Source organism: Chrysemys picta, chromosome 5, assembly GCF_011386835.1.
Source record: "Chrysemys picta bellii isolate R12L10 chromosome 5, ASM1138683v2, whole genome shotgun sequence".
NCBI classification, from domain to species: Eukaryota; Metazoa; Chordata; order Testudines; family Emydidae; genus Chrysemys; species Chrysemys picta.
In genome coordinates this window covers 97772999-97798511 of record NC_088795.1, presented here as the reverse complement: position 1 = coordinate 97798511, position 25513 = coordinate 97772999, and the positions used below count along the sequence as shown (strand labels likewise).

Sequence of the window (25513 nt, the reverse complement as noted above, 5' to 3'; positions counted from 1 at the left end):
CCTTAATTGAAGAACAAGTTTGCAGTCAGGTTCTCTCTCTACATTTTCTTCCAATGTACAGCAATGAATAAATATAAAACATTTTATATCATGGTGAATTTTGGCTTTATATTGTACTTACCTTTGTATTTATTTGTGCTCCCCCACCCTGATTCAAACTATAAAAACATTTAATCAAAAAGACAGCAACACAGCCCTTCATCTACAAATATATTAATATTTAGTCCAAAGAGTGAATATAGTTGACACAATGACATGTTCAGAAAATTGAGCAAACAATTAATTAGAGACAAACTTTTATTGTGCATTGTTATGCAACAGAACAAATGGAACTAGAGGTACATAATAATAAAACCAATATTCAAATTAGGGATAACACCTGAAATAGCAAACTCTAGTAACAAATGTTTTTTATAATTAAAAAATATTGACTTTAAAAATTTGTCTAACATTTTTAAGTTTTTAAAAGAAATGTGTGTTGCCACATAGAAAACAATTCACACATCCTATAGAAATTGTCACAAAAACTTACTAGTCTATATTACACTATGCACTTTGTTATACAGTATCCGGTATTAGGCTATCCCTAAATTGGTATTTACTCTACACAGTACAATCATCAATAGAAAGTATTCATAGAATTAACTACACCTTAACAATAAAAATATTAGGATTAATGGGTTTTTAATCACAGTTTCTCCACAATTATTTGTTATAGAAAATAGAGCAAAGGCAGATTGGCACTAATGGGTATGCAGTACTGCTACACAAAGTTTCAGAGAGGGTAGATACATGAAGGACAGCAAGATTAAAGAATATATAAAACAAGGATCTATCTTCCAGAACGATTTTAGGACTATTTTCTGAGTGAGGCGACAACTTCCTTCTGTTCCAAATTTTCCGTGTACATATAGCACCGTAAATTAATACAATACTTTTCAAAACATAGTGCTTTAACATGAATATATATTTGTGCAATGGCTTATATGCTGTTACTTCTGGTCCCTAGTGTTCCCTAGAATTTATTCCTAGTTTCTTGCAAATGTGTTCTCAGTAATACACGTGGATTTACAATGCAATGAGAATATATGCTTTGGACTGGTTAGAATAAGTAGTTGTGAAAGGTTATAAATGAAGTGAGTTTGGCCAGGGGGACCATAGTTCATTATAAACCCAGGACAGATTTTGTAATCTAAAACTTTAAAAAATAAAACAAACACATCTAAATTCTGTCCTCTGCACATCTGTGACTCCCGTTTGCTTCAGTGGTTGGTGCACACATGCAGCTGAGGGCAGAATTTTGGCATATATAGGTCGGATCCTGAAAACTCTTTTACATAGATAAATAGTCTTTACATAGATAAATCAGGCCACAAGTTTGGTTATTTTGCACAATAGGAGAGGGCAGTATTGTGAAGTTAAACCATTTTAGGGCAGAAGACTGACTACCCTTTACACTAAAAATAAAGCTAGGCTTACTGGCTGCTTTAACAAAACCCTTACATTATTATTTGAGAGAAGCCGGCTAATGAAGTGATACTTTTCTCTGTTGTTCAAAGAGAAATGTTTTCATTTTTAATTTCATACAATTAAACATTTGAAAGAAGCCATCACAATGTTTACAAAAATACATCATGATACATAATGTCAACAAATTTACAGTATAATGCTGACTCAGGCTGTAAATAGTCATTTACAGGATAACGCTGACATGTTTTACCAAGTAGTTCTGGCAAGTGACACCACATTAAAGACATACCTGCGAGACTTGCACTGTCTGACCAACGTACTATCTTCTACTAATTTTTTTTTTAAAGTATAAGTTCAATAGTACAAATATTCTGCTGTAGCTTTTCTCTGTGGAAGGACATACATGCTGAGCTTCTTCCCAAGGGGACCATCTTGTGCCATTGATCTATAAGCAGAACCTTCTCTTGCCTAGAGTAAGGGATTCTGTTTAAAAACGAACGGCATGGTCACGCCCAATGTGATTAAATTACTACTTAGAATAACAAATTTAATTTCTAAAAACTAAGTCAATGAAGATTTAAAAAACCCTTTAAAAACATTAGAAAAAATAAAATTAAGAGGTATTGGATGTTGATGGGCCTAAAGCCTATATTGTATTAGACAGTATCTACAAAGGTATGTACAGAAGACTGTTTCCTGAAACACCATCCAGGTACAGCCTGTTAGTAGCTGAAAGGACAGCATGATCTTGCTCTATAGATGCACTGTGCTGATGATGTGCTTCTTCTCACTGACTGACAGGAGGGGTACTACATACAACAGAAACCATTCACAATGGCAGACAAAGAGGAGACAGATAAGATGAGGAAATTATCGCATGGGGGATTAGTATTTGAGAGGGTGCCTCAGTACTTCACCCTTGGTCCAGCAAGAGTTATATAGGAGCACCTTGGTTCAGAGGGACCCCTGGTGGCTGTTATGGAGAGTGTTGCGTCTAGCTTTCCCCATCCAGTAGTCACCCGTATGGTGGGGAGAAGTGAAGAGATTAGTTGGCAGACTAGATCTTCTGTAGGCCCACACCCCTTGATGAGGGATGGGGTGGAAAATACTTAGGAAAACAGGCAAAGATGAGGTAGAGATAAAGGCGATCAAAGATGGAGAAGATTCACCTACCTAGAAGGAGTTCAATATGTCTATCAAACAGGAAGTGCTGTCTCAGGAAAAAGCTGATTCAAGAATCCAGGAGTGATGATGGGGAAGGCCTGACTCGCCTAAAGCAGGAGGACTGAAAAAATGCTGAAAATGAGAGGGGAGGGTGGTGTTTCTTTGGCGTTAAATGTTTCTAGAGTGCATCAGTTTTTCAAAACTTTCCTACAGTGACAACGTACCCTAATCCTGATATTGAAAATCTCCAGTAAATTGAGTTTTTTACCTTGGTATCTGCTTCCAATATTGTATTCCATTGTGAATCAGCTTCATTTCTAGCACAAATATTTGTTTACAACTCTCAATCAGTCCTGGAGCCCATGCTTAAGTGCCCAATAGCCAAAAGGATAAATTGGACTTTTATTATAGAATCCCTCTCTCCATGCACCACTGAGTATCTGAATATTAGGACAAGCTCATTCCTTGAAACTGATCAGGCAATGAGCATAAAACACAAACAATAGCACAAACAAATGCAAATGTAAACCTTTAAAGCCATAAAATACTGCTGCAAAATAAATTGTCTCCTGAAATAGAAATTCATGGTATAGCAATCTCATTTTTAGGAAAACTGCAGTGTTTAGCTCAATACTTTAGATAAACATATATCTGATATAACGCTGTCCTCAGGAGCCAAAAAATCTTACCATGTTATAGGTGAAACCGTGTTATATCGAACTTGCTTTGATCTGCCGGAGCGGGCAGCCCTACCCCCACGGAGCGCTGCTTTACCGCGTTCTAACGGAATTCATGTTATATCGGGTCGCGTTATGTCAGGGTAGGGGTATATCTATCAATTATAAGGAGAAATTTTTAATGGTTTAGAAATACCTGTTACTGTTTTGATACCTCCTAATTGAAGGATTCTGTTGCCAATGAGCACTGCCATTTTACCAGGGAAGTTTAATTTCCTGGTATTGCTGGACAAAGGAAGTATTGTTCAGGACTTGAGTACATAACATGAGATGGAATATTCCACATTTTAAGGTAACTTTTATAATTTTTCTACACTACTTTCTAGTAAAACATAGAAGACTACTTCCTTTGTCACAAGCCTCTCGGTTTGATTGTAAACCCCGTACTCAGGCAAAACTAATAGTAGTCAGGAATTTTGCCAGATTTCAGTTCTGCCCAGGAATTCAGAACTGGGCCCGGTATCAGCCAGCAGACAAGACAGTGACTTTTTGTTTCTTTAATCATTTGATACCTTTTTTAAAAATTAACTTTTCTTTAGAACTAGATGAATGAAATTGCAGTTTTCCTTTGAAGATTCTGTGAAAGGCTTGCAATTTATAGGCACCAAGGAATCCCATAGGTAGGCCTTGAAATGAATCACTCTCTGTTATCTGGAGCCCTAGGACAGGATGGAAAAGCTGGAATGTTTGCAGTATGAGTTCAAACATGCTTTGGATTCTTAAATGACTTCAAGGAAAGTATTTTTAGTAAAGTATCTTCTAATTAACTGGTTGCTATTGTAGTATGGATTTCCTCCATTGACATCAATCTCCAGAGCCATCTTGGATACCCCTATTGAAGATTTCTTCTTGTGAACCTTGATGGTCTATCCCTTCATAATATGAATTACCGTTATGAAGGAAAGTCCCCACTGCACGTCCTTGACGAGCATGTCCTACTGCATCACTGAAAACCTTGTTTATCTGTTCTTCAGATGGCATCCACCAATCAGGGTTGGAAGTACAATGCATCCTAATGAACTCTGTGGAAAACAGACAGTGATAAGAAACAGCTTATCTATGTAGCATACATTGTTATTGCCCAACTAGCAAGCGCTTATAGCAAGTAATAAGTAGAGTGTTATTGTGACTACTTAAACAGGACTAAAACCTTATGGGAAATGCCATGATAATGCCAATTGAACCTATTTTATTTCTAGGCACACTTATTTCACCATATGCAATAGTGTGTCTGTGTGTGTGTGTGTGTGTGTGTGTGTGTGTGTAGTTACAGAGAAATTTCTCCTTGCTGAAATAAAACAATAAATTTCAGAGATTTTTATGATATCGAACGTGCAATGCATGTATAGGTTGGTATGAAATAGGAAATGCATTTTATTTGAAACCTGTAATCCTTATACACTTTAATTTTATTGTGCTTATATTCATGGGTCTTTATGGTCTTCTGCTGCTGCCTAGTTTAATATCTGCAGATTTCAGCAATTTATAACAATGTTTCAAACACTATTTCAGATTGGCACCCTTTTTCCTTTTTGGGCTGTCTTCATTTTAAGTTCTAAAATTATGTTGTATGTTTCTGGCTATGACGTCTGTGTTCTAGAGACTATATTGGCCATTGAAATAGCTAAATGAGACAGCAGGGGCTAACTTGCCCTTTCACAGCCTAGCACTGGGTTTATCGATGCATGAGAAACCAAGTAAGCTCAAGTTGTGCCATGTTTAAGCTGGCTATTTAAATGGGTAATGCATATGTCAAATGGCTATGTTTGTGTCACATTCTTATTGTCAAAACTACTATTCTTCCACTTTTTTGTATATGTGAAGTATTTGATCATTAGAATTACAGAAGTGGTTTTGACAGGTTTTTAACTCTTAATGCTAGTCAGACCTCAAAACCAGAGGTACATAGACTTTAAAATGACAAAATATAATTTTAAAAGTGGAAGCACTTCTCTTTATTTATTGGCTGCACTACATCTTAGTCAGCAGTAGACTTTTATTTATTCTCCACAATTATTTTTCCCCTATGCAGCAGGGTATTTCTCATTTTACTTTCTAACACTGACAAGCTATTGATACAACAGGTGGTATAAGTTAACTTCATTACTGTCACAACATCCTGAGACCAGGGAATGCTGTTATCCTGAGTTGCAAGCTTATCTGTTGGAAAATTGGGACATATGATTTTTGCATTTTGTGCCTTCAAAAGTGGAATCTATTTCTGTTTTAAATTCCTCTTCCTGTAAATCTGTGCAAGCAATACTGTCCCTGCGGTCTAGTTAGGCTTGCATGAGGTTTCATAAACTGGGATGTTGCTCAAGATAATGGTTACTTGTGTAGAAACAGTGCTACAGTTTAGGCCTGCTGGGCTTTTTTAAAACTTAAAGATGGTTCCAGAGATCTTTCAATAGAAGAAATAAATCTTTAAAACTTTTATAGATGTTAATGTAAGCTTTCAGTAGTTGCCACTTTCAACAGGGACAACCTTTTTAAGGAAAAATGTTATTTTTTTCCCACTCTTGCTCTCCAAAATGTTCATCTAATCTATTTCACTAGGGCTACAAGCAGATCTGTCCATTTTCTTCCTCCAAAATCCTTATTAATCTCTTTCAAGAAGCAGCATCTACATTGGACTTCTACAGAAGAGACTATCTAGGGATGTGCCATGTAATTTCAGAAGGCTACACTCCCCTATGCTACAGAATTCTGGCCTCAGACTGACTGAAAATATATCTTTTTTCTTTTGGTGAGTGGAGGAAGAATGACAAACAAGTAATAGTTATAGAATACTACCACTTTTGTTTAGGAATAATCATTTCTTTACCCCTACCAAAAGGAAACCCTTTAATTCCTCAAGCACTCTTCTTAGCTCTCACAGCTTGTGCTGTCAGTAAGGCAGGTTAGAAATGGCTCTCTGAAATCAGTCCCTCTGGCTGCAGACAGATAAGTAGTTCTCACTTCCTGCCATTACCCCTGGAGACAGTCCAATATTATGCAATGCCATGGATCACTTAGACACTCATCAGGACCTCCCAGAGGATTCAGGGGGCCTGGGGCAAAGCGGGGGAGCGGACATACTCACCGGGCGGCGCTCCGAGTCTGTGGTGGCGGCCATCGCAGTGGGTCCTTCAGTTGCTCTGCGTCTTCGGCAGCACTGTAGGACCCGCCGCCGAAATGCCGCTGAAGACCCGGAGCGACTGAAGGGCCCCCCGCCGCCGAAATACCGCCGAAGACCTGGACCGCCGCTGGGTAAGTAAAAATTTAAAAAGGCGCCTCTAGCCAGGAAAGGGATTCACTTGCCCCCCCCCGGGCGGCCCAGACACTTATACTACCTTGCTTTTAAATGGGTAGGGCTAGAGAGGCTCATTTGGATCCCTGGCCCTGCAGAATGTTGCACTGCCCGTACACTGCCTGGCCAACCCAAGGTATACTAATTTATAAATCTCTACCGAGCAGTTTAACAGGCACATGGACCCTAGACATTTTGATCTCCTGTGCAAGATTCTAAATTATTTATGGAAATGCCATTTTTTCCACAGAGCACTACAGGGTACACACATCGATTGTACATGTCTAGTGGCTTAAAAATGATAAAGTTACAGAGGGTGAAGTCTTGCACATTGGCTGCCTTGGGATTGGAGGGAGTGCAGTGACAAAAGGGGTGGCTGGTAGGTGTATGCGAGATGCCTGTTAAAGCCAATAGGTATAACTGAAGGTGGCATCACCAATGCCCCATTGTCTCTCTGTCCCTGCTCAAAATCTGGCTTGACAACTGAGGAAGGCTATAGTGGTGGTAGGGTTGGTATTACATTTCTGTTCCTGTATAAATTACCAATTGAAATTTAAGAAATCTTAGTAAAGCCTGATGCACTTCTGTTCAACTTTTAAGTCCTTAGCTTCCAGGGAACTTGACACCCTGAGTCCAGCTCCAGACCTTTCTACAGCACGCTGCATACACTGAAATGCATTTTCCCCACTTCTTTTAAGCTCTGATAATTCATTTTATGTTGCTTTAACATCTGGTGAATCTTTTGTGTAGCAGAAAACACCATTCCTAAGTCTGAGCTTATGTAAAAAGAATGTTTTAAATGTATTACGTGATTACGTAAGTATATCACAATTAAAAGTCTGCTCTGCCAGGCCTTGTTAGTTACTTCTAATCTAACTGGATAGAAATTCAGTCTCAAATGTAACCATTCTGCTGCTGGTGTTTTCCCTGTATTTTCCTTTTCATTGCTTACTAATAACTTCATAGATTTTATGTTGTCAATCGCTTCTGAATGACTTTTTGCACATGTAGTCTATGAAAGTTGTTAATTTAAAAGAATGAAATAGATATTATATTTGTGAAGTGGACACTAAGACTAATGCCAAGGGCTTTTTTTAAACCAAGCTAGTTAAAATGTTTTATGTGGACCATTATAAATGCTGACAACAAGCCTTAATAAAATATCAGAAAAACAAAATAGGAATTGCCATAGCAGATCAGAGCAGTGGTCCAACTTGTTAGCAAGAAACCCCATAGTGAACAATTATGAAATAACCTGCCTCTGAGTTAATGTTGGTTTACATCCTCAAGAATGAGGTTTATATCCCTTATAAAATTTATACACATATATTGTATAAAAATTCTATCTAATTTACATGTGGATGTTCTCTTTATCCGTATAAAATATCCAGTCCTGTTTTGAATCTACTAAGCTATTGGCTTAAATGGTATATTGAGGCATTGAGTTCCATGGTTAATTATGTATTGTGAATGTCCCTCTGCTCTTCTATTCTAAGAAGATAAATAGGATTATTTGATTTACCTTCTCTACACCTTATCATGTAGCCTCTTATTTGACCCCTCTCTAAATTAAACAACCCCAGTCTCTTCAATGTCCCCTCTCATGAAAGTTTTTCCATGTCTCTAACCACTTTTGTCATCTGTCTCGAAAACACTCTCTATTTCTGCTGCAGTAAGCTGAAAGCTTATATTGAGCCAGAGCCAATGTGGTGAAATGAGATCACATATGGTGGACACTGAGCGAAAAGATGCAGTACCTCTGAGACATGTTACTTTTACTGGATCCAGAGGACGTCTTTCAGGACCTGTCTCTCCTGACTGCACTGACCTTTTCCTTTTTCCAAGGCCGCATGAGTACTTAAGCTCATCAGTTGTGAAAACAAATCTGATGAGATATCGAAGTAGCCGCCTTCCATCTTTCTTTGAAGAATTTACAGCCTCATCCCACTGTTTACTAGTGATGTAGACAGGATAGTTGTTCAGCAACTGCTTGCTTCCCTGGAAAAGTTAAATATTTCTATTATTTATTTTACAAGACAAATAAGTAAAGACTATGTCAGTTGCAAAGAAAAATGCTTTTAACTAGTTCAGATGCTGACAATGAGATACCTACAGAAGTGAACAATTGCTCATACTGAGAATGGGGACTTTTAAAATTACATTTGCATTTTCTATAACAAAACCCAGTGAGGTATGATGAATGCTTTTTGAGAAAGTGCTATTTATATCTTGGACTTTAACAGGTAAGCTAAAAAGTGTGAAGATCCAATGATTGGGGATATATTTAAATATAACCTTTCCTTCTTAATCTATTAAAATGTGCAAAAAAGTCTTTGAAGAGTGTGATCAAACGGGTCTCTTTATGGCAGTCGACAGTTCACTACTTAAGAAATGACTTTTTACAGTCTATTTTTATAATAAATGTATTACTTTTTGTTGAACACACCTAAAACCTGACAGCAGTTGTGTTACTGTGAAAAATATAAAGAAAATAAATAAACCTGAACTGTAAAAAACTAAAAGCTTCATTACTATTAATGAATGCCACATTAATTCAAATTATAGCTTTACACAAATGCCACTATGTCAATGGGAAACAAATCTTACTTTTAGCCTTCATAATTTATGTGTGCTTTAAAATTCCAATTCTAAATCGATGCAGAGGGACTAATTATGGGGATTTCTGTAATCCATACAACATTTATAAGACAACTTTGGTCAATTGCACCTAAACAAATTTACTTTAGTTCTTGTTGCCTGTAAAATTCTACAGCACAGGAGAAATTAATTAAACCAAGATCTCAGTTTTAATGTACTTGTTCAAAAGTAATTAAGGTATTTAAAGAACAATTTCCTAGAGACTCATTCACTTTTACCGCTACATACATTTATTGCAACTTATAAATCTAGCACTGTTTCACCAAATTAGGCCTGCTTCATAAAAGCATTGTTACAGTAAACACTTTCAATGGGAGTTCATTAAGAAAACGTGTTCACTGAAATACTACTCACTTTTGAATTAGTGGAATCTGGGGCACGCTACTGCAGGTGTAACTTGTGGCCCCCTCTCCTAATGCAACACTATTTGTTTACAAACAGCTAGTACACAATGTGAAGTTAAGAAAAAATAGTATAAAATTCCCTCCCCTCTCCCCAGCATTACCCACATATTTATAAAGCCTACTGGGAGATGGTTTGGGGGGTTGTGCCTCAGATACCCATTACTTTTTATTTTTAATAAGTTTGGTAAATCTGTGAAAACTCAGCAAAAGCTCAGAGTGGTCCTGCTGTAGGGCTCATTGGCACAAATCATAGCTGAAAACTAACCTTGGCATTTTATTAATCCTATTGCTACATGTGATGGGGTGGACTAGGCCCAGAGGCCCCCTGCTGGAGACCTCAGGGTCCTACCACACCCCATTCCAGAAAGGAACTGTAGGCAGACTGGAGAACTTCTCTAGAGTGACTATGGGGGAAGCAGCCAATCAGAGAGGCTGCAGGGAAGCAGTCAATCAGGGCCCAGCAGGCTAGTATAAAAAGAGTTGCAGGGCCAGAGTAATTTTAGTTGCTACCTAGAGCTGGAAGAGTGTGGATGGTATTCCTAGCTGGCTGATGAAACTACAGGACCTCTGACAGAGCAGTTGCTGGCAGGGACCATGAGAGCAAGAAGGAACTCTTGGGTGGCTGCTGGGACGGAGTACAAGACTTCAGCCCTATGGGGTTTATTTTTGTTTTCACAGACAGACTGTGTGTGACTCAGCTAAAGGGCTGAGTTGCTGAAGACCAACTACAATCAGAGAGAAAAAGAGTGCAGGGGCTGCTCTCGAGAGGTGGTGCCACCCTGTTACACTGCCTCTGGTCAGGGCCCTCTGCACCATGTTGCAGCAGCCTGTATTAACTTATGCCATCTGCAAATTGCTCTGAGGGGCTGATATCCTAGTCAAGGAGCACTGTGGTGCAAGGGCATCCTGGCCACCACCTCTGTTCCCAAGCCTCACTCCCTTTCCTCTGCTATGTTGGCAGTAGGGAGGGGGAATGGTCTAAGATTGTGTGCTAACTCTGTGTAACTAGAGGATCACCCTTATTCTGAGATGATCCTCCCTGGGCCAGTTCCACCACTGAATGGCCACAGGAGTATCTGACCCACAGTTTTTATCAGTAACTTGCTCATAATCCTTCATGTATAAAGCAAGTTATCCTCCATTTCTAGGCTATTGGAATTTACTTGTTAAACTAATAGGTGTATATAAAAAAATTCTGATGAACTGGGAAGAAAATAAACATTGGGTGTTTTGTACTAGCAAAACATTAAAAACGCCAAGTATGCCCTTTGAACCAGAGCAGTGCCAATTAGGACTGTGGTCTTGTCATCTCTCTCAAGCTAAGCAAGATCTGGCCTGGTTAGTAATTGGATGTGGTCCCACTATGTTTATTGTGGATTAAACGTTTTGCTGATTAATGTAATGTAAAAAGGCCCTGATTGCATGTAGTCATCTAAGACCTCATGACACTGTACTTGAGAAACTATGTTAAACATGACTTAATTCCAGCTATATCCCCTCCCTCCTGAAACTACAGTGTGTTAGGGTATTTTTCTTCGGTGCCTGTCTAAAGGGGCTGTAGTATTGAGGTGCTCTGTTAAACAGTTGCTATATTCTAATCCAGACATAGCTATATTAATTCCTGTGTATTTAAAATACTTTGGGGCAAAAGACTCTTGATAAATGTAAGATGCATTTTAGTGCATCTGACAGTAGTGAAAACAAACTAAAAAACAACATCCTACAGAAATATAACAAACATATACTGGAGGAAAGATTCAGAGTACAAATGAGTTCATGCTTATGCCTATAAATGAGTAAACTTATGAATAAAAGATTAAACTCTTCATATTTTTTTTTAATTCAATCAAAAATCCTCTCCCTTCATAACTAGTTATTCCCAATGGATAGTTACAGAACAACCAGTTTTTACAATGGCTTAAAAACTCTGGTTAAGCAAAAAAAGGAGAGAGAAAGGAAAATGAGAGCTTGGAATTCTTACTGTGAACGATCTCTGATAAATGCAGCTTTCAATAAAATCAAACCACTTGGAATAAAATAAAGTGAGAAGCAAAGTGACACACACTCTTTGGGGCAGATCCGATAGTGAAAACTGCCATAGCTCCACTTAAGTCAGTTTGGACCAGCTGAGCATCCACTCCTTGCACTGTATCTTCCATGTATGTCGGAGAAAGCAAAGTCTGAAGCGCAGAATAATTACACATCTTCCCTCTAAATTGCATGGCTGGTGATCAGTTGGTGGAGGTGTTTGAAAATATTTACAGGAAAAGAGAGCTATCAACTTCAGATCTGGGCATTCTAAAAAGGCTTACACACCAAAAGCCATCTTCCCCAGATGTGTTCTTTCTAGGTCTGGGTTGAAGCATTTTGGGGGGGCAATATTAGGGAAAATTGCTCTAGAGCTGATACACAAGCCATATTTATTCTTTGGATAAGTGGAGGTTTTAGTCTCCAGAGCTTTCAATACAGTATGTTTCAGCAACAAAAAACTCCCCCTCCCCTCCAACTCAGTGACAAGCATTTATAATGTCCATCCTTTTGTTTTGAATCTATCAGAAACGCTAGAGACACTCTAGAGAACAAAGTCTGTAATGTGGGATTGTTTGAGATATGAAGGAAGTTTTATAACCACATTTCAATTTCAACTATCTTAAGTCTGACTTTAATGGAGATGTCTCTGCCTGAGGAAAGATCAAAGAAAAACAATCCATTATGTTACAAGTATAGTGTGTATGGGGGGGGGAAGGGAACATCGCTGGATGGAGCAATTTTGAATTAAATTAGTAGTGGCACTATTCCATTATTCTTAGTGTTCTGTAAATCCAATAACTTGTTGCATGTTGGAAATGACAGTTTAATGCTAGATTTTATATATATTTTTACTAGTAAATATAATCTTCCAGTACCTACTGATTTATTGACTTACACATTTCTTTTGAATGAAATTTCAAATGTAAGTATATATAGCTCATGTTCATCATATACTACCTCTGTTGGATGGTCTGTTGGTTGAGGTATCATAAGTTGGTTGTGATGCTGAAGTACAGTCTTCAAATAATCTAAAACAGTCTGGCAGGGCACTGCATGAAACAAATTGCAATTACTATATATTTGCTGTCTAGCACAAAATAAAACATTAAGCTTAAGTCAAGCAGTGGTCTCTGATATCTGTTGTGAATGCCTATAAGATTTATTTACAATTGGAAATGTCCATCCTTTTGGTTTGTGCAGTCATTTCATTCAACAAATATATAACAGCTGATTTTTGTGTGTGTGTGTTGAGGTATCTGAGGATTCTTCTATTTTCTGCCCACTACTTTTCAAAGGTTTTCCATTTAAATAATACAATGCTTACAAGTCTGAATTAGGTCAGCAGCAACGACAATGAAAAAAATCTCTGTACCCTGTAAACAGCTCAAACCACATAAGGGAGAAAACATTTCTTGGACTTAAATCATACATTCAGTATTAACATGTAAACACGCTGGAATGTGTCTGAAACTGCAGACTGATTACAGTATGCACATTTAATACATAAACATTGGTTTATTTTCTTTCCTAAATTTGTCACAAAACCAGGCATTATGGAAACAGTCTGAACTCTCTTTCCTCCCTTCCCTCTCCCACCAAAATCCTCTCATCCATTTCAGTTGTGGTATCACCATCCTATTCTCTTCTCGTGAGGTGATGGGTTAATTAGGTCTGATTCAATTATGGGTCTCTTTTAAGCAGATTCTGCCACATCCCTGATTAACTCTGAAGTATTTTTGAGATACAATGCTTTATTCCTGAGCCTGAATCATTGTAGGAGAATTAAACTAATAGCATTATGCTTGACTTTTGTAACACTAAATAAATACATAACGTTTTGTATGTATCAGTTTTGTAGGGGTTGTTCTTATAACAGTGGTAAAATACTTAAATGTCTTAGTAGCTTTGGCTAACAGTCCAGGGCAAGATTTTCAGAAGTTACTAGTGATTTTGTATGGCTCTATTTTTGGTTGTCCAACCTGAGAAACCTAAAAGTGCGCTCAGCACTTTCTTAAAATTAGGTCCTTTCAAGTTGTCGCAAGCGAGACACCCCAGAACTGAAGCTCTGATGTCATTGTTCATTCCTGAAAATCTTGGCCCCAGTTTGTCGTCTCTGTGGGCTTTGACCTTCTGAAGGAAGACATAATCGTACTTTGTGCTGGGTTTCTTAGAGCCCCTGGTAAACTTACTCAAGCTTCAATTTGTCTTACCTTCCCCATATTTTCTTATAAAATTATGTGAGATAGTGGCAACTTAGAAAGCTAGCTTTCTATCAACTCAGTTTCTCTGGTGACTTCACTACTCGCTGTTAGCACACCAGTGTAGTACCTCAGAAGGGAATGTGGTGACTACAGAGCAATATTGTTGAAGTAACTGAACAACAACAGGTGGATGATTATTTATGAGGAGATTTCTACTTGTCCATTCTTGCTAGTTACCAAGATGTTTGTAAGAAATTAAAGTAACTACATGACACTTAGTTGACATGCAAATAATTTTATGAAATTCCTTCAACTTTGGGAATATGCTGAATGCCCCCACCGTAGCTAGGCTCCAAAGGACTGGTGAGAATATTAATTTATCGAATGTGCTGAATGACCTTCTCAGTCTGGCTACTGGAATGTAATGTATCGATGAAGCTGAGAAAAAATTGTTACAAAAATGTGTAGTTCATCTTTAAATGCACTCTAAATATTCCACTCATCACCTCAGAACTGAACAAAGAAGTCTGATGGTAACTGAGAGAATTGAGGCACTGGATATCTGGAGGAGAAAGTGGTAGAGAAAGTTTATTTTTGTGTATGGGAAGGTTATTTGGGGGGGAAGGGAAAATGATCTAACGTGACTGTTTTTTAAAAGGTGGTTGGGATGCTTTGAGGGATGAGGTCATGTTTCTGGGGATCTCTCCTTACGTTATTTGTCAATTCCAAACACAACCTGTTTTGCAAGGGAAAAGGGAGGTTGGTGACCCTCCCTATCTGACTAGGATGAAGCACTGACTCTACAGGAATTGGAGAGTGTGAGTTGGAGACATTGCTTGGGTGTGGGTTTGATGGGCACTGTAAGGGAAGACCTTTCTATGGGATTTTATTTTTATTTTTACTTATGTGAGGCTTCCAAGTTTAATGTGGGGAATCTTTTGGGATTGATTTGTTTGTATTGCTAGAAGAGGTCTGGTGTTTCTTTTAGGGAAGAAGGGAGGAAGAGAGATGGTGATTTATGGAGCATTTGCACTCTGCCCGTGGAGTTCCTACACCCCTTTAATAGCTGCTCAGGTGGTTGAGATGGTTGTGCATTGCTGCCATAGGTTGGGTAAGGAAAAAGGGAGGACTCATGTTCTCCAGTCCCTGTGGGATGGGCCTGAGAAGCTGAGACAGGAGGAATCCTTTTTTAGACCAGCGTTTCTCAAATGTGGCTGCTGCGGGGCCACCAGGGGCTTTTCTTGCGGCCACAGCCTCCTGGACTGTGATTGAGGGGGGTAAAGTAGCGGCACCTCCCCCTCCCTGTTGCTCCTGGATGCACCACCTTGGTGTTGGTTGCTGGGGCCACCAGCAGGGATTGGGCCCTGCCCCCCTCTGGAGACACAAGGGGCACAACACTGGAGAAGCAGGCAGTCTGTGATTTCCCCACCTTCCCAGGGGTGGTGGGGCTCAGGCTTTGGGCTTCAGCCCTGGGCTGGCAGGGCGGCAGGCTCCATCTCCCGTCCCCGTCCCCTGGCCATGGGGCTTCAGGCTCTGGCTGCGGGGTTTCAGGCTCCAGCCCCCTGCTGCTTCCCTGCCTCCCCCAACCCCCAAGCCGGGGCTTAATTTGTCCCTAGGCTTGCCAGGGCTAAGTAAGTCTGCTGTGAAAAGTGATTCTTGTCTGTTTGTTAATATCACTTTTCACAACAGACTTACATACATCCAAATTGTTGTAATGTATTTATTGCTAGCTAGTATGTGCATATTTATTTGTTTTTCCTAAAGCTAATTAAGTATTTTAGGAACAAGTGAGAGCAGCCCACAGCAAGAGTTGGTGGCCGCACGCTGAGGCCACCAAACATTTGTCCTGAGAACCCCTATTTTAGACAATGGCAGAGTGGATTACATTTATCTATCCCACTGGCCTTGTTTGGGGTCTCATCTTAGAAGGGCAGGCTTCAGTTGATGGGGACTTACTCCTTCAGCTCGTGTTGTTCCATGCAAGCTTAGTGGCTAATAAAGCCAGCATCATACATGATGTAATCCTGTATAAGGCCTGACTTAATCTGAAATCCTGGCCGGACAATGTAGCAAGGCCTGGATGGTTTAAAAAAGGTGCTCTCCAGATGGACATTTTAGTTTAGCATGAGTTGAGTGGATAAGGGAGATGCTGTATCTGTACTATTTCCATTAGACTGCAAGCAGAAGATGTGCCTCACTCCGAAGATATTTATTTTGTATCTGTTCATTTCATGAGATTCTCAGGACAGGGTTAAATTGGGAACAGCTGTGCAGAGCTGCCCTGCTGAGTTCCCAGACAAGATGAACAAATTATCTAGACTGATGCTGAAATCACTGAGAATAACTGTCCTGGGCAACTTTAATATCCATGAAGATGACAACTATCTGGCACTCAGATGCTATGGTGAGGGGGGCAGTGTAAATATCTAGATAGAACTCTTCACCATTGACTGGAAATCTCATGTGACTTGTCCATTGGGTCCATGATTCTCACAGAAGGTAAAAGCAAGCAGGAAGAGGTCAGTTATTGCTGATTGCTAGTATTTTCTAAAGGAGAAGGTAGATGCTACCTGAATTCAGATGAATAACTGTTCGAGCCCCTACTCAAATGACCATCTCTTGCTACTGAAGATCTTGGTAAATATTGCCCAATCTTATTTTGCAAGCTTACTGTGGAGGTGGTGTTGACAAAGCCATTGTGGCATTTGGAAGCCATGGAATTCCTTGATCCTTATAAATTAGGATTCAGGATTGGGTGGAGAGTGGAGACTGAATTTATTTCTCTGGCTTATTATCCCCTGCTAGCAAACAGCAAGGATCAGGTGGTCCTGTTGAATCTCTTAGAGCTGTTAGCAGCATTTAATACCATTGAGTGAGTTTATGTAGAACCAGTGTGGGACCCCAGCAAGGTGGATGGGATCTCATTTGAGTTTCCATTTCTATTGATTGGAGGGAGGGAAAGAGAGAGTGTGCATGCATGTGCTGTGCTGGATGATTGCACATCTCTTCTGAGGGATCTCTTCTGAAGTTATTCAGGGTTGCATTTATGCCTCTTATTTAATATATATGTAAGGCTATGGGGGCAGCCAATGAACCTGTTTGGACTGTGGTGTCATCAGTAGGCTGATAACATGCAGCTCTATATCTTTTTAATCAAACTCCGCTGATGTTACGCTGGTGCTTTCCCATTACCTGCCAGAAATATGAAAGGAAGTGGCTGAAACTCAGGTTTATAAACACACATAAATTCTTCATTTTTTCATAAAGGTGGAACTGCTTTTGGTCCCAAATTGGATGTTAATATTGTTAAAATGGTTGGGGCATATTATAACTACTAAAACCACCATATATTTTGCTGGTATTGTGGGACAAACAGCCTTTTGCTTCCCTGACTTCTCAACTGCCAGAGCCAAAGATTCCTTGCTTAGTTATGCTGGTTCAGAAAGCAAATCCCCATATGTTAACAAAGTTCTAAAAAGCACAAATATGGCAGTGGGAACACCAAAATTCAAACTTTAGTTTTGCATCCACACTTCAATTTTAAGTTATCTGGGCATTCTTTTATGACTCTAATGGTATGACTTTGAGAATAAACACTCCCTTTGCTGAAAGTGGAGCCATTTTCTCTAAACTCTCCACACCAAGAGTTACTTTACTATGGCTTGGGGTTTGTGAGTGTAAAGAGTCACTTAAATCAGTCTAATTAAAAATAATTAGATCTCTGGGAGTTAACAAGGTCATAACCTAGAGATCTGACCTTTTTCAGGCTTAAGAAACTATCCACTATGAATGATGGATTAACAGCAGAGATCCCTGCTTACTATACCCAATGGGAGAGAAGCTACCATAGAAGCAACAGTTGGTTGCCATGATTTAATATCTGCAGTAAATATGTGGGCTGGGATGAATTCCCATTTAAAGGAGCCACTGGGGGTCTGCTAGCTTCTGCAATGTTGTAATTCTAATTTTCTTGCTCATTAGGAAGATGAAAGATCAACTGTCTTTATTCACCAGCTTGATTTAATGTACAATGTTAATGATATGGAGGAAGTCCTAAAGGTGGCAAGGCAACCCGGAAAATAAACTCTCAGGTAAATATCAGACTTCTTCCTGACTATGGCCCAGAGCTAGTAAAAAAGCAGAAGGATTTTTGAAGAAACTAAATGTAAATTGAGAGAACAGGGTCATACATATGTTTTAGAATATTCAGCAAAACTCACAGGATGACTGAGAAGTAGACAAGCTTTGTGGAAACAAGATATGCATAAGGTGATGTTGGAACTTCACTGTTTATTGATCAAAGTAATAAGACTTTGCAGCTACTCTAAGGAACTAGCCGTATTACAGTTTGCTTTCTTGTGTTGCACAAAATATGTTTTGGGGCACTGCTTGTGATGGTTTTGACTATGTTGTTTTCACACTTTAAGAGTAGTTGGCTGGGCCATTGACCACAGGATGAGAGTAATTGGAAAAAAATCTACTCTAAAAGAACTTTGTGCACACATGCATATATACACATCGATGCCTATTGGTAAAGATGTGTTCAGCACTGTAATATTCATTGTAGCTGAAACATTTAACTGGTGTTCCTCTGCCATTCAGGTTCAAATGATGTATGGCATTATTGCCATTTTATGCCTCCGATCATATGGTACTGTCGATCTTTAAATACTCCAGACAAAAAAAAAAATCAACAGTACCTTCATTTAGGTATTATCCCTAAAGGAGATTTCTCTATTCCATCTTTGCAAGTGACTGGTGTCCTTGCTTGCTGGACCTTGAGAGAGTCTTCATTTTAAGACATTTTAAGTTCATTTTAGGGTATGTCTGAATTGGGACTTGACTGTCAAAAAGATGTAATGAACAATGTTTATAAACCCCCTATTTAGAAAGTACATGGTAGTACAGACTTTTGGTCAGATAAACTGAGTTGCTTTTCACCCTGATATATTTGGAAAAGTACTCTGAATAACATGGATTGTATTATTTTTGTCCAAAAACATATTTCACTAACAACTTGCATTCACAGAATAATGTAGATCTTGGAGCTGAGATTCAAAGGGACCTGGGGTAGACAGTAAAGAACCCATGAAGTGGAGAGAAGCTAAAAGATGGCTGGAGCTGTCAGCTTGTGAAGAAAAGTGATGGGGTGCAGTGAGGTGGAGAAAAGGTGATGAGAGGACCCAGAGGTTACAGCAGTATAGGAAAAAGGCTGTATATCTGCCAGGAATTCGTGGTTTTCATGTTTGTTTTCAAAACTGCTGACAATTTGGTATTTTTGCAATTTGATGGCTGCATGAATAAGAAAACAGTACACATTTTACTGAGAACAGCATATAGAAAGTTAATTCGGAGCAGGGGAATCAACAGGAGAGGGGCACAGAAGATCAGGCTAATTGACCTATAGTGGCAGTCAAAAGCCCTATGCTACTAGAGAGACACAAGAGAACTGGTGGCAAAGCATCCCCTAACTTGAAACATCCATATCCTACTGTTGCTTTCTAGGTTGCCCCTGTATCTGAAAACCCATTCTTGCTCTTGTTGTCACTCTTGTCCTCTCTTCTTCTTTCTCCCTACTGATTGGTTGTTCCCTCCCCTCAGCCTTTACATCTCAGTTTAGACTGTAAGCTCTTCAGGGCAGGGGCACTCTGTATAAACCTCTTTACACATTTATATTGCTAATAAATAATAAAGAACCTTGAGCCGATAAAGATGACTAGGTAGAAAGGGGCAGTAGCTACTATAAGTTTAACTAGAAGATTAGGAGTTGCCCCCACAAAAATTAAATTTGAGGTACAAATCTCCAAAGGGACTTAATTCTAGCAAGGTTGATCCATAACTTTTTACATATTTTGCTCTGATTTCCATGGCTTGCAACAAAAACTCTCCCACAGTAACTTTCCATAGAATTTACCATGCAAACAATGTGAAGCATGGGGGAAAAAATAAAGTTAATGAGGCCCATAGCAGCAGAAGATACTGTAGCATGTATAGTAATAGGAGTGTATGGTGTAAGAATTTGTGTATTTGGAACAGACTGTTTTAGTAAACTAAACCAGAACCATGAAGTTGCAAAGCTGAGAGAGCAGCTATACCACACAAATTCAAAGGGTATTCTGACACACTAGTCCTCGCAAAACATTCATTAATTTAATTCAAGGTTTGCTTAGTAAGATGACTTCACACTTTGAAGCTGGGAAGCTGATCAGGAGTGGAGAGATCAGATTAAAATGTTCAAAGCATCAACAGAAACTGAGACAGTAATTCAAAGTGAACATCAAGGCTTTAAAAAAAAACAGCAATGAAAAACTTATTTTTCATATCTTCTGTGGCTGCCCAATCTACCCTGCTCACCCTCTGGCTACCGTGCACACCTTCTCTTGTTAGTCCCCCACACTTTTTAATTTCTTCATCCACTCCCCCGTGAAGAAATAACTGGAGTATTTTCTGTGGCTGGGCAAAAGAAGATGGCTATCTCTGTGTTGCCTCCCGAAAACTCTCTGCCCATAAATTGCCTAGTATCACTCTTTCACACATGCATGTGCGCATGCTGAGTGGTTTGTCCAAGGCCATGCAGCAAGCCAAAGCCAGGAAGAGAACCCTGATCTCTTGACTCCTAGGCCTCTTCTTTAACCACTCATCAATGCCACCTCCCTTTTGGTCACAGCGAGAATGGAAGCAGTATGTGGTATTCATAATTTGTGAGACTCTATGTAAGAACTGAATCCCTGGGGCACTTAATATATATCGTGCCTCAGATCCAAGTTATACATGGATTCCAAGGGCAGAAGGGACCATTGTGATCATCTATTCTAGTCTGACCTCCTGCAAAACTCAGGCCATAGGACTTCCCTGAATTAATTCCTGACTCAAGTCCAGTAGCTGTGATTGGACTAGAGTACATTTTTTAGATAAAACATCCAATCTTGCTTTAAAACTTGCCAATGATCCATCATAAGTCTTGGTACATTGTTCTTGTGGTTCATTACTCTCTCTGGCTACATCTACACTACAGGGGGGAGTCGATTTAAGATACGCAAATTCAGCTAAGTGAATAGCGTAGCTGAATTTGACGTATCGCAGCCGACTTACCCCGCTGTGAGGACGGCGGCAAAATCGACCTCTGCAGCTTCCTGTCGATGGTGCTTACTCCCACCTCCGCTGGTGGAGTAAGAGCGTCGATTCGGGGATCGATTGTCGGGTCCCGACGGGACGCGATAAATCGATCCCCGAGAGGTCGATTTCTACCCGCCGATTCAGGCGGGTAGTGTAGACCTAGCCTCTGTTATGTCTTATTTTCAGTCTGAATTTGCCTAGCTTCAACTTCCACCCATTGGATTGGGTTATGTCTTTGCTAGATTGAAGAGCCTATTATCAAATATTTGTTCCCATGTAGGTACTTAGAGCTTCACAAATAAGTTGTCCATTTTACCATTGTAACTGTCTCAGTTTTAGCAATATACATGAGTAAACCTTACCTACAGGTAGTACCTTGCCCCATTCTGTATGCCTTCAACTCCTTGGTGAACAAATGGCATGTTTCATAGCATCCTTTCAGGCAGTCTACCTACGACTGACTCTTGGGCACACTACAAGCTGAAAGGCTGCCATTAAACTGAGGACCTCTCAAACGGCAATGTAGGACCTTAGGGGTGGAGGAGAGGAGTTGGTGGCAAAAAGTCTTATTTTTTTTCCCCATCTGTATCTAAATGGTCCAGGTATAGTTTTTCCTCAGTAAAAATTCTACCAAAGTAACAACTTCATTGCTTTTGTATATCCGCAGAAAAACCCTTTCCCCCCTGTTTTTTGTCAGCAATGCAAATGGTGTTTTGCATAGCTCCCGTTAGAAATGTGCTGCCGCATCTATTTTTAAAATGCAGACTCCTTGAAACTCCATGGGGGTAGTGTGGGGGTGACATACCAAACAGTAGAAAATGCTCACTATCTGAAAGAAAGGGAGAGAATTGTTCTGAGACTGCTATAGAAGAGAAGAAGGAACAGACTGTTGCATTTATCTTTTATTTATAATGTTGCCATCAGGAGTGTCATATTCCATTTTGAGGACAGACCATAAATTTCCCAATCAAGCCTACTTTAAAAAAATTATTTATTGTATTGGTCTTTCTTTGGAGGCTAACAGAACCAGTTCAGTTCCATACAGCATTGAAGGGAAAAAGTACGAAGTCAGTAAAGCACTCTTTTAGTGATCTGATAGGACATTATAATGGTCTCTGTCCTGACATACTGCCCCCTTAAACCATCTTTTCACCTGCATTACTCTAACAGGTCACCATGGTATACAGACTTCCTGCAACAGATGAAAGAGTAAAGAAAAAATGTGGAGCACTGGTGGGGACAGAGGGTTATTACAGTATGATACTGTCACAAAGAATTATAGAATCTTGTGATAAAGTTTCTTTGGCTCCCTCATAAACCCTGCAAAGTCTTGATTCACCATCCAAAACACTTCTGCTGATCAGAGTTATGTGCTCAGCTACAGAGGAGAGTGTCTCGTGCTGTGAATTTGCTAACTAGTCTGTGGATAAGATCACACTGATTCACACTAGACAGTCAGCCTCTGTGCTGGCAGAACCACACTGGCGTGAAGTCAGAATGTGGGACAACAAATAAGACATCCTCTCTTTTTGATTTTTAAGCAGACTCACTCCTTGGCTCTCTTGGAACTTTTGGGGTGCTTTGGACTACAATGTAGACTCATGTCCTCCTTGATAGCAAAGCAACTGTGGCAGTACCTGGAATCCTTAGATTTCCCTGAAACTGATCTAAGAACTTTACTCATCTCTGCATGTATATTGAGGGATAGCTCAGTGGTTTGAGCATTGGCCTGCTAAACCCAGTGTTATGAGTTCAATCCTTGAAGGGGCCACTTAGGAATCTGGGGCAAAATCAGTACTTGGTCCTGCTAGTGAAAGCAGGGGGCTGGACTTGATGACCTTTCAGGGTCCCTTCCAGTTCTATGAGATAGGTATATCGCCGTTTATTTATTTTTATTTTTTATTTAATCATAGCAACTCTTTTCTTTCTTTTGATTAATAAATCTTAGATTTAGTTAATAAGGATTGGCTGTAAGCATGTATTTGGGTGAGATCTGAAATATTCATTGACCTGGTGGTGGGCAATGTGTCCGGTCCCTTGGGATTGGTAGAATTTTAAGTATGGTGAATAAGATTGTTAATCATCTCTCATTATTAGACTTGGCTATCTTAATGGGAAATAAAGGCTGTATTGCTTAAAGGGAACTGTATTTTGGCTTCTTGATAACCAGTGTGGTATTAGAGATAAAGGCTGTATTGCTTAAAGGGAACTGTATTTTGGCTTCTTGATAACCAGTGTGGTATTACAGAAGCTGTTTTGTTGCTGGGTTGGTGAATCTAATTATAGAATAGACCACCAGTTTTCGGAACTGTCTGCCCTATTCCTTGCAGTTTGCCTTGAGTAGGCATTCTCAGTGTTGCCCCTCCAAGCGTTACAGTCACACTAGGTGAGAGCTCATTGACTGAGGATCGGGCCAGATAAGTAAGAGACATTAGCAGCTGAGGGGAAGACCAAGAGAAAGAGTGAAAGCTATGTAAACTGCTTTGATCACTTTTTGTTCAGATTTGTAACTTGGGGTCTTTTGGGATCTTCATCTGGACGTTCAAACAACTTGGGCCAAGTATACTTTTTTTTTTTTTCATTTGTGCTTGGCTAGCAGGTTGATATTTTTCTTCAGGCGCAGCCCTCTACAGTTATCCATGCCTTTGTCATGTCTACGGTGGATTACTGTTATGCGCTCTATATGGGACTATACCTGAAAAACTTTCAAAACCTTTAGCAAATGCAGAAGGTTGCAATCCACTAGTTTTGTGTGTGTCCAAAAAGGAGCATGTTACATGTGTGCTTTAGTCTTCACTAGCTTCCCATTTGTTTCTGGTACTACTCAAGGTTTTGCTTTTTACCTATATTTAAGGTCTAAAGGGCTTGGATTCAAGATATTTTGATATTTTGTTCTTATGCAATACCACAGCTCAAACACCGCAGCTGACGTCAAGTGCTAATAGCCCTCAGGTTTAAAAAAGGGTCGAGAGTGTTTTCAGTGAGGAATTTTCTACTGTGGAACATATATTGGCCTCTTTCTCCCTGCTTTGGTCTGACAGAGTTCAACTTTCAGGGCATATTGCAAAGATACTCTCTTTTCCCATGCTCTTCCTGGAGATGTGTGAGAAGAGTTGGGAGGAATGTTTTTAAGTTTGACGGCTTGGGTGTATTTTTTAGGAGGATAAAGTTCAATTTAAATTTTGTATCCACTTTGTTAAAAGGATGGACACATGACCTTTGAATAGATGCTTTTTTAAGAAAAGAGGAAATAAATAGGTTTGCAAATTATAATCACCATTTAAATAACGGCAGAGGCAATCAATATGAAAGCACATCTTTTAAAGTACCATGACAACCTACTTACAATGACTTAAATGCCCCCAAATGAAGCAAATTCAGAGTTATAATTACATTCTATCCAGAATTCACAACGTGTCTAAGTCTAGCAGTTCATATGGACATTTATCAGCAGATAATATAGTATATGATGCAAAATTAAGTGTAATAGCTGGCACAACTGTGCAAGTTACGGTTGGAGCCTTAACATGAGTTTCTCTGTTTTGGCAAGTGCTAATGAAACCCCCATTATAACCTTTAAAACTAGTTTTAATACTATAATCTAGGTACAGTATATTACATAAAGTAAAGTTGATGTTAACATAAATAAAATATTACGTGGCCTGGGAATATTTACCTGGAATGCTCTCTAGTTTTCTCCGGAGTTCCTCATTTTCTTGTTGTAGTGAAATTACCTCCTGCTCTAGCTCTTGACATCGGGGACAGTATCCCTCCTCCTCCTCCTCTTCCTCCTCTGGAAGTGTAGATGATGATGGGTGACCATGGGATTCAGAGGTTGCTGGGGATGTCCATCCACCTAAAGTGTGTACTGGAGAGGTTGAAAGTGGATCCACATCTGCCAAATGGCCAAAATCATTTACTGATGAGGTGTTCTGAGATGCAAAGCTCCCAGAAAGCAAATAGTTTTGAAGGGAATCAGTAAAAACCCTCAGAAAGGCTGAGGTTTGTTGTTTCTTTTGAATATACTGCATCTCTATATCTAAATTGTCTGACGTCTGACTATGGACCATTTTCCCCAGCTGACACTGCTCTTGTCTTTCACTATAACTTGTGCTTTCCTGCTTTACACAAGAAATCATGGACTGAGAGTGATTGTTGTCCAGTAGTTTTCCACCACAATTTAAAAGATTAAGAACCCGGCTGCATTGTTGGGCAAAGGCATCCAGAATCATACGACTCTCTGAAACAGAAGAAAAGATGAATCACAGCAAAGCAAAAGATATGTCAGACTGTACTAGCTAGTCTAACACACACACAGCTAGTCTAATGATTTAGAGCAGCTTACACTGTATTTTTTGAACATATTAAAATTGTTTCCCGCTCTAATACTTTGGTAACATTGAGAATTAAAATCATTCTTACTTTGCTTCTATTTTGAGAGTA

The 25513-nt window shown here is 39.4% G+C and overlaps 1 protein-coding gene across 2 annotated transcripts in view; it reads right to left on the bottom strand.

Annotated features, from left to right (window-relative positions):
- Window positions 1-283: 283 nt before the first annotated feature.
- The window catches only part of BEND4 (BEN domain containing 4), a 33894-nt gene continuing 8664 nt past the window's right edge, over window positions 284-25513 (bottom strand). The window contains exons 2-5 of one of the 2 annotated variants that reach the window (XM_005300612.5): window positions 24747-25310; window positions 12711-12802; window positions 8418-8658; window positions 284-4393 (exon numbers count right to left, since the gene is read on the bottom strand). In XM_005300612.5, the coding sequence (XP_005300669.2) occupies window positions 4176-4393; window positions 8418-8658; window positions 12711-12802; window positions 24747-25310 (1115 nt within the window). In that variant the 3' untranslated portion in view covers window positions 284-4175. The remainder of the gene's footprint in view (window positions 4394-8417; window positions 8659-12710; window positions 12803-24746; window positions 25311-25513) is intronic. The other variant, XM_005300613.4, reaches the window with a different exon arrangement.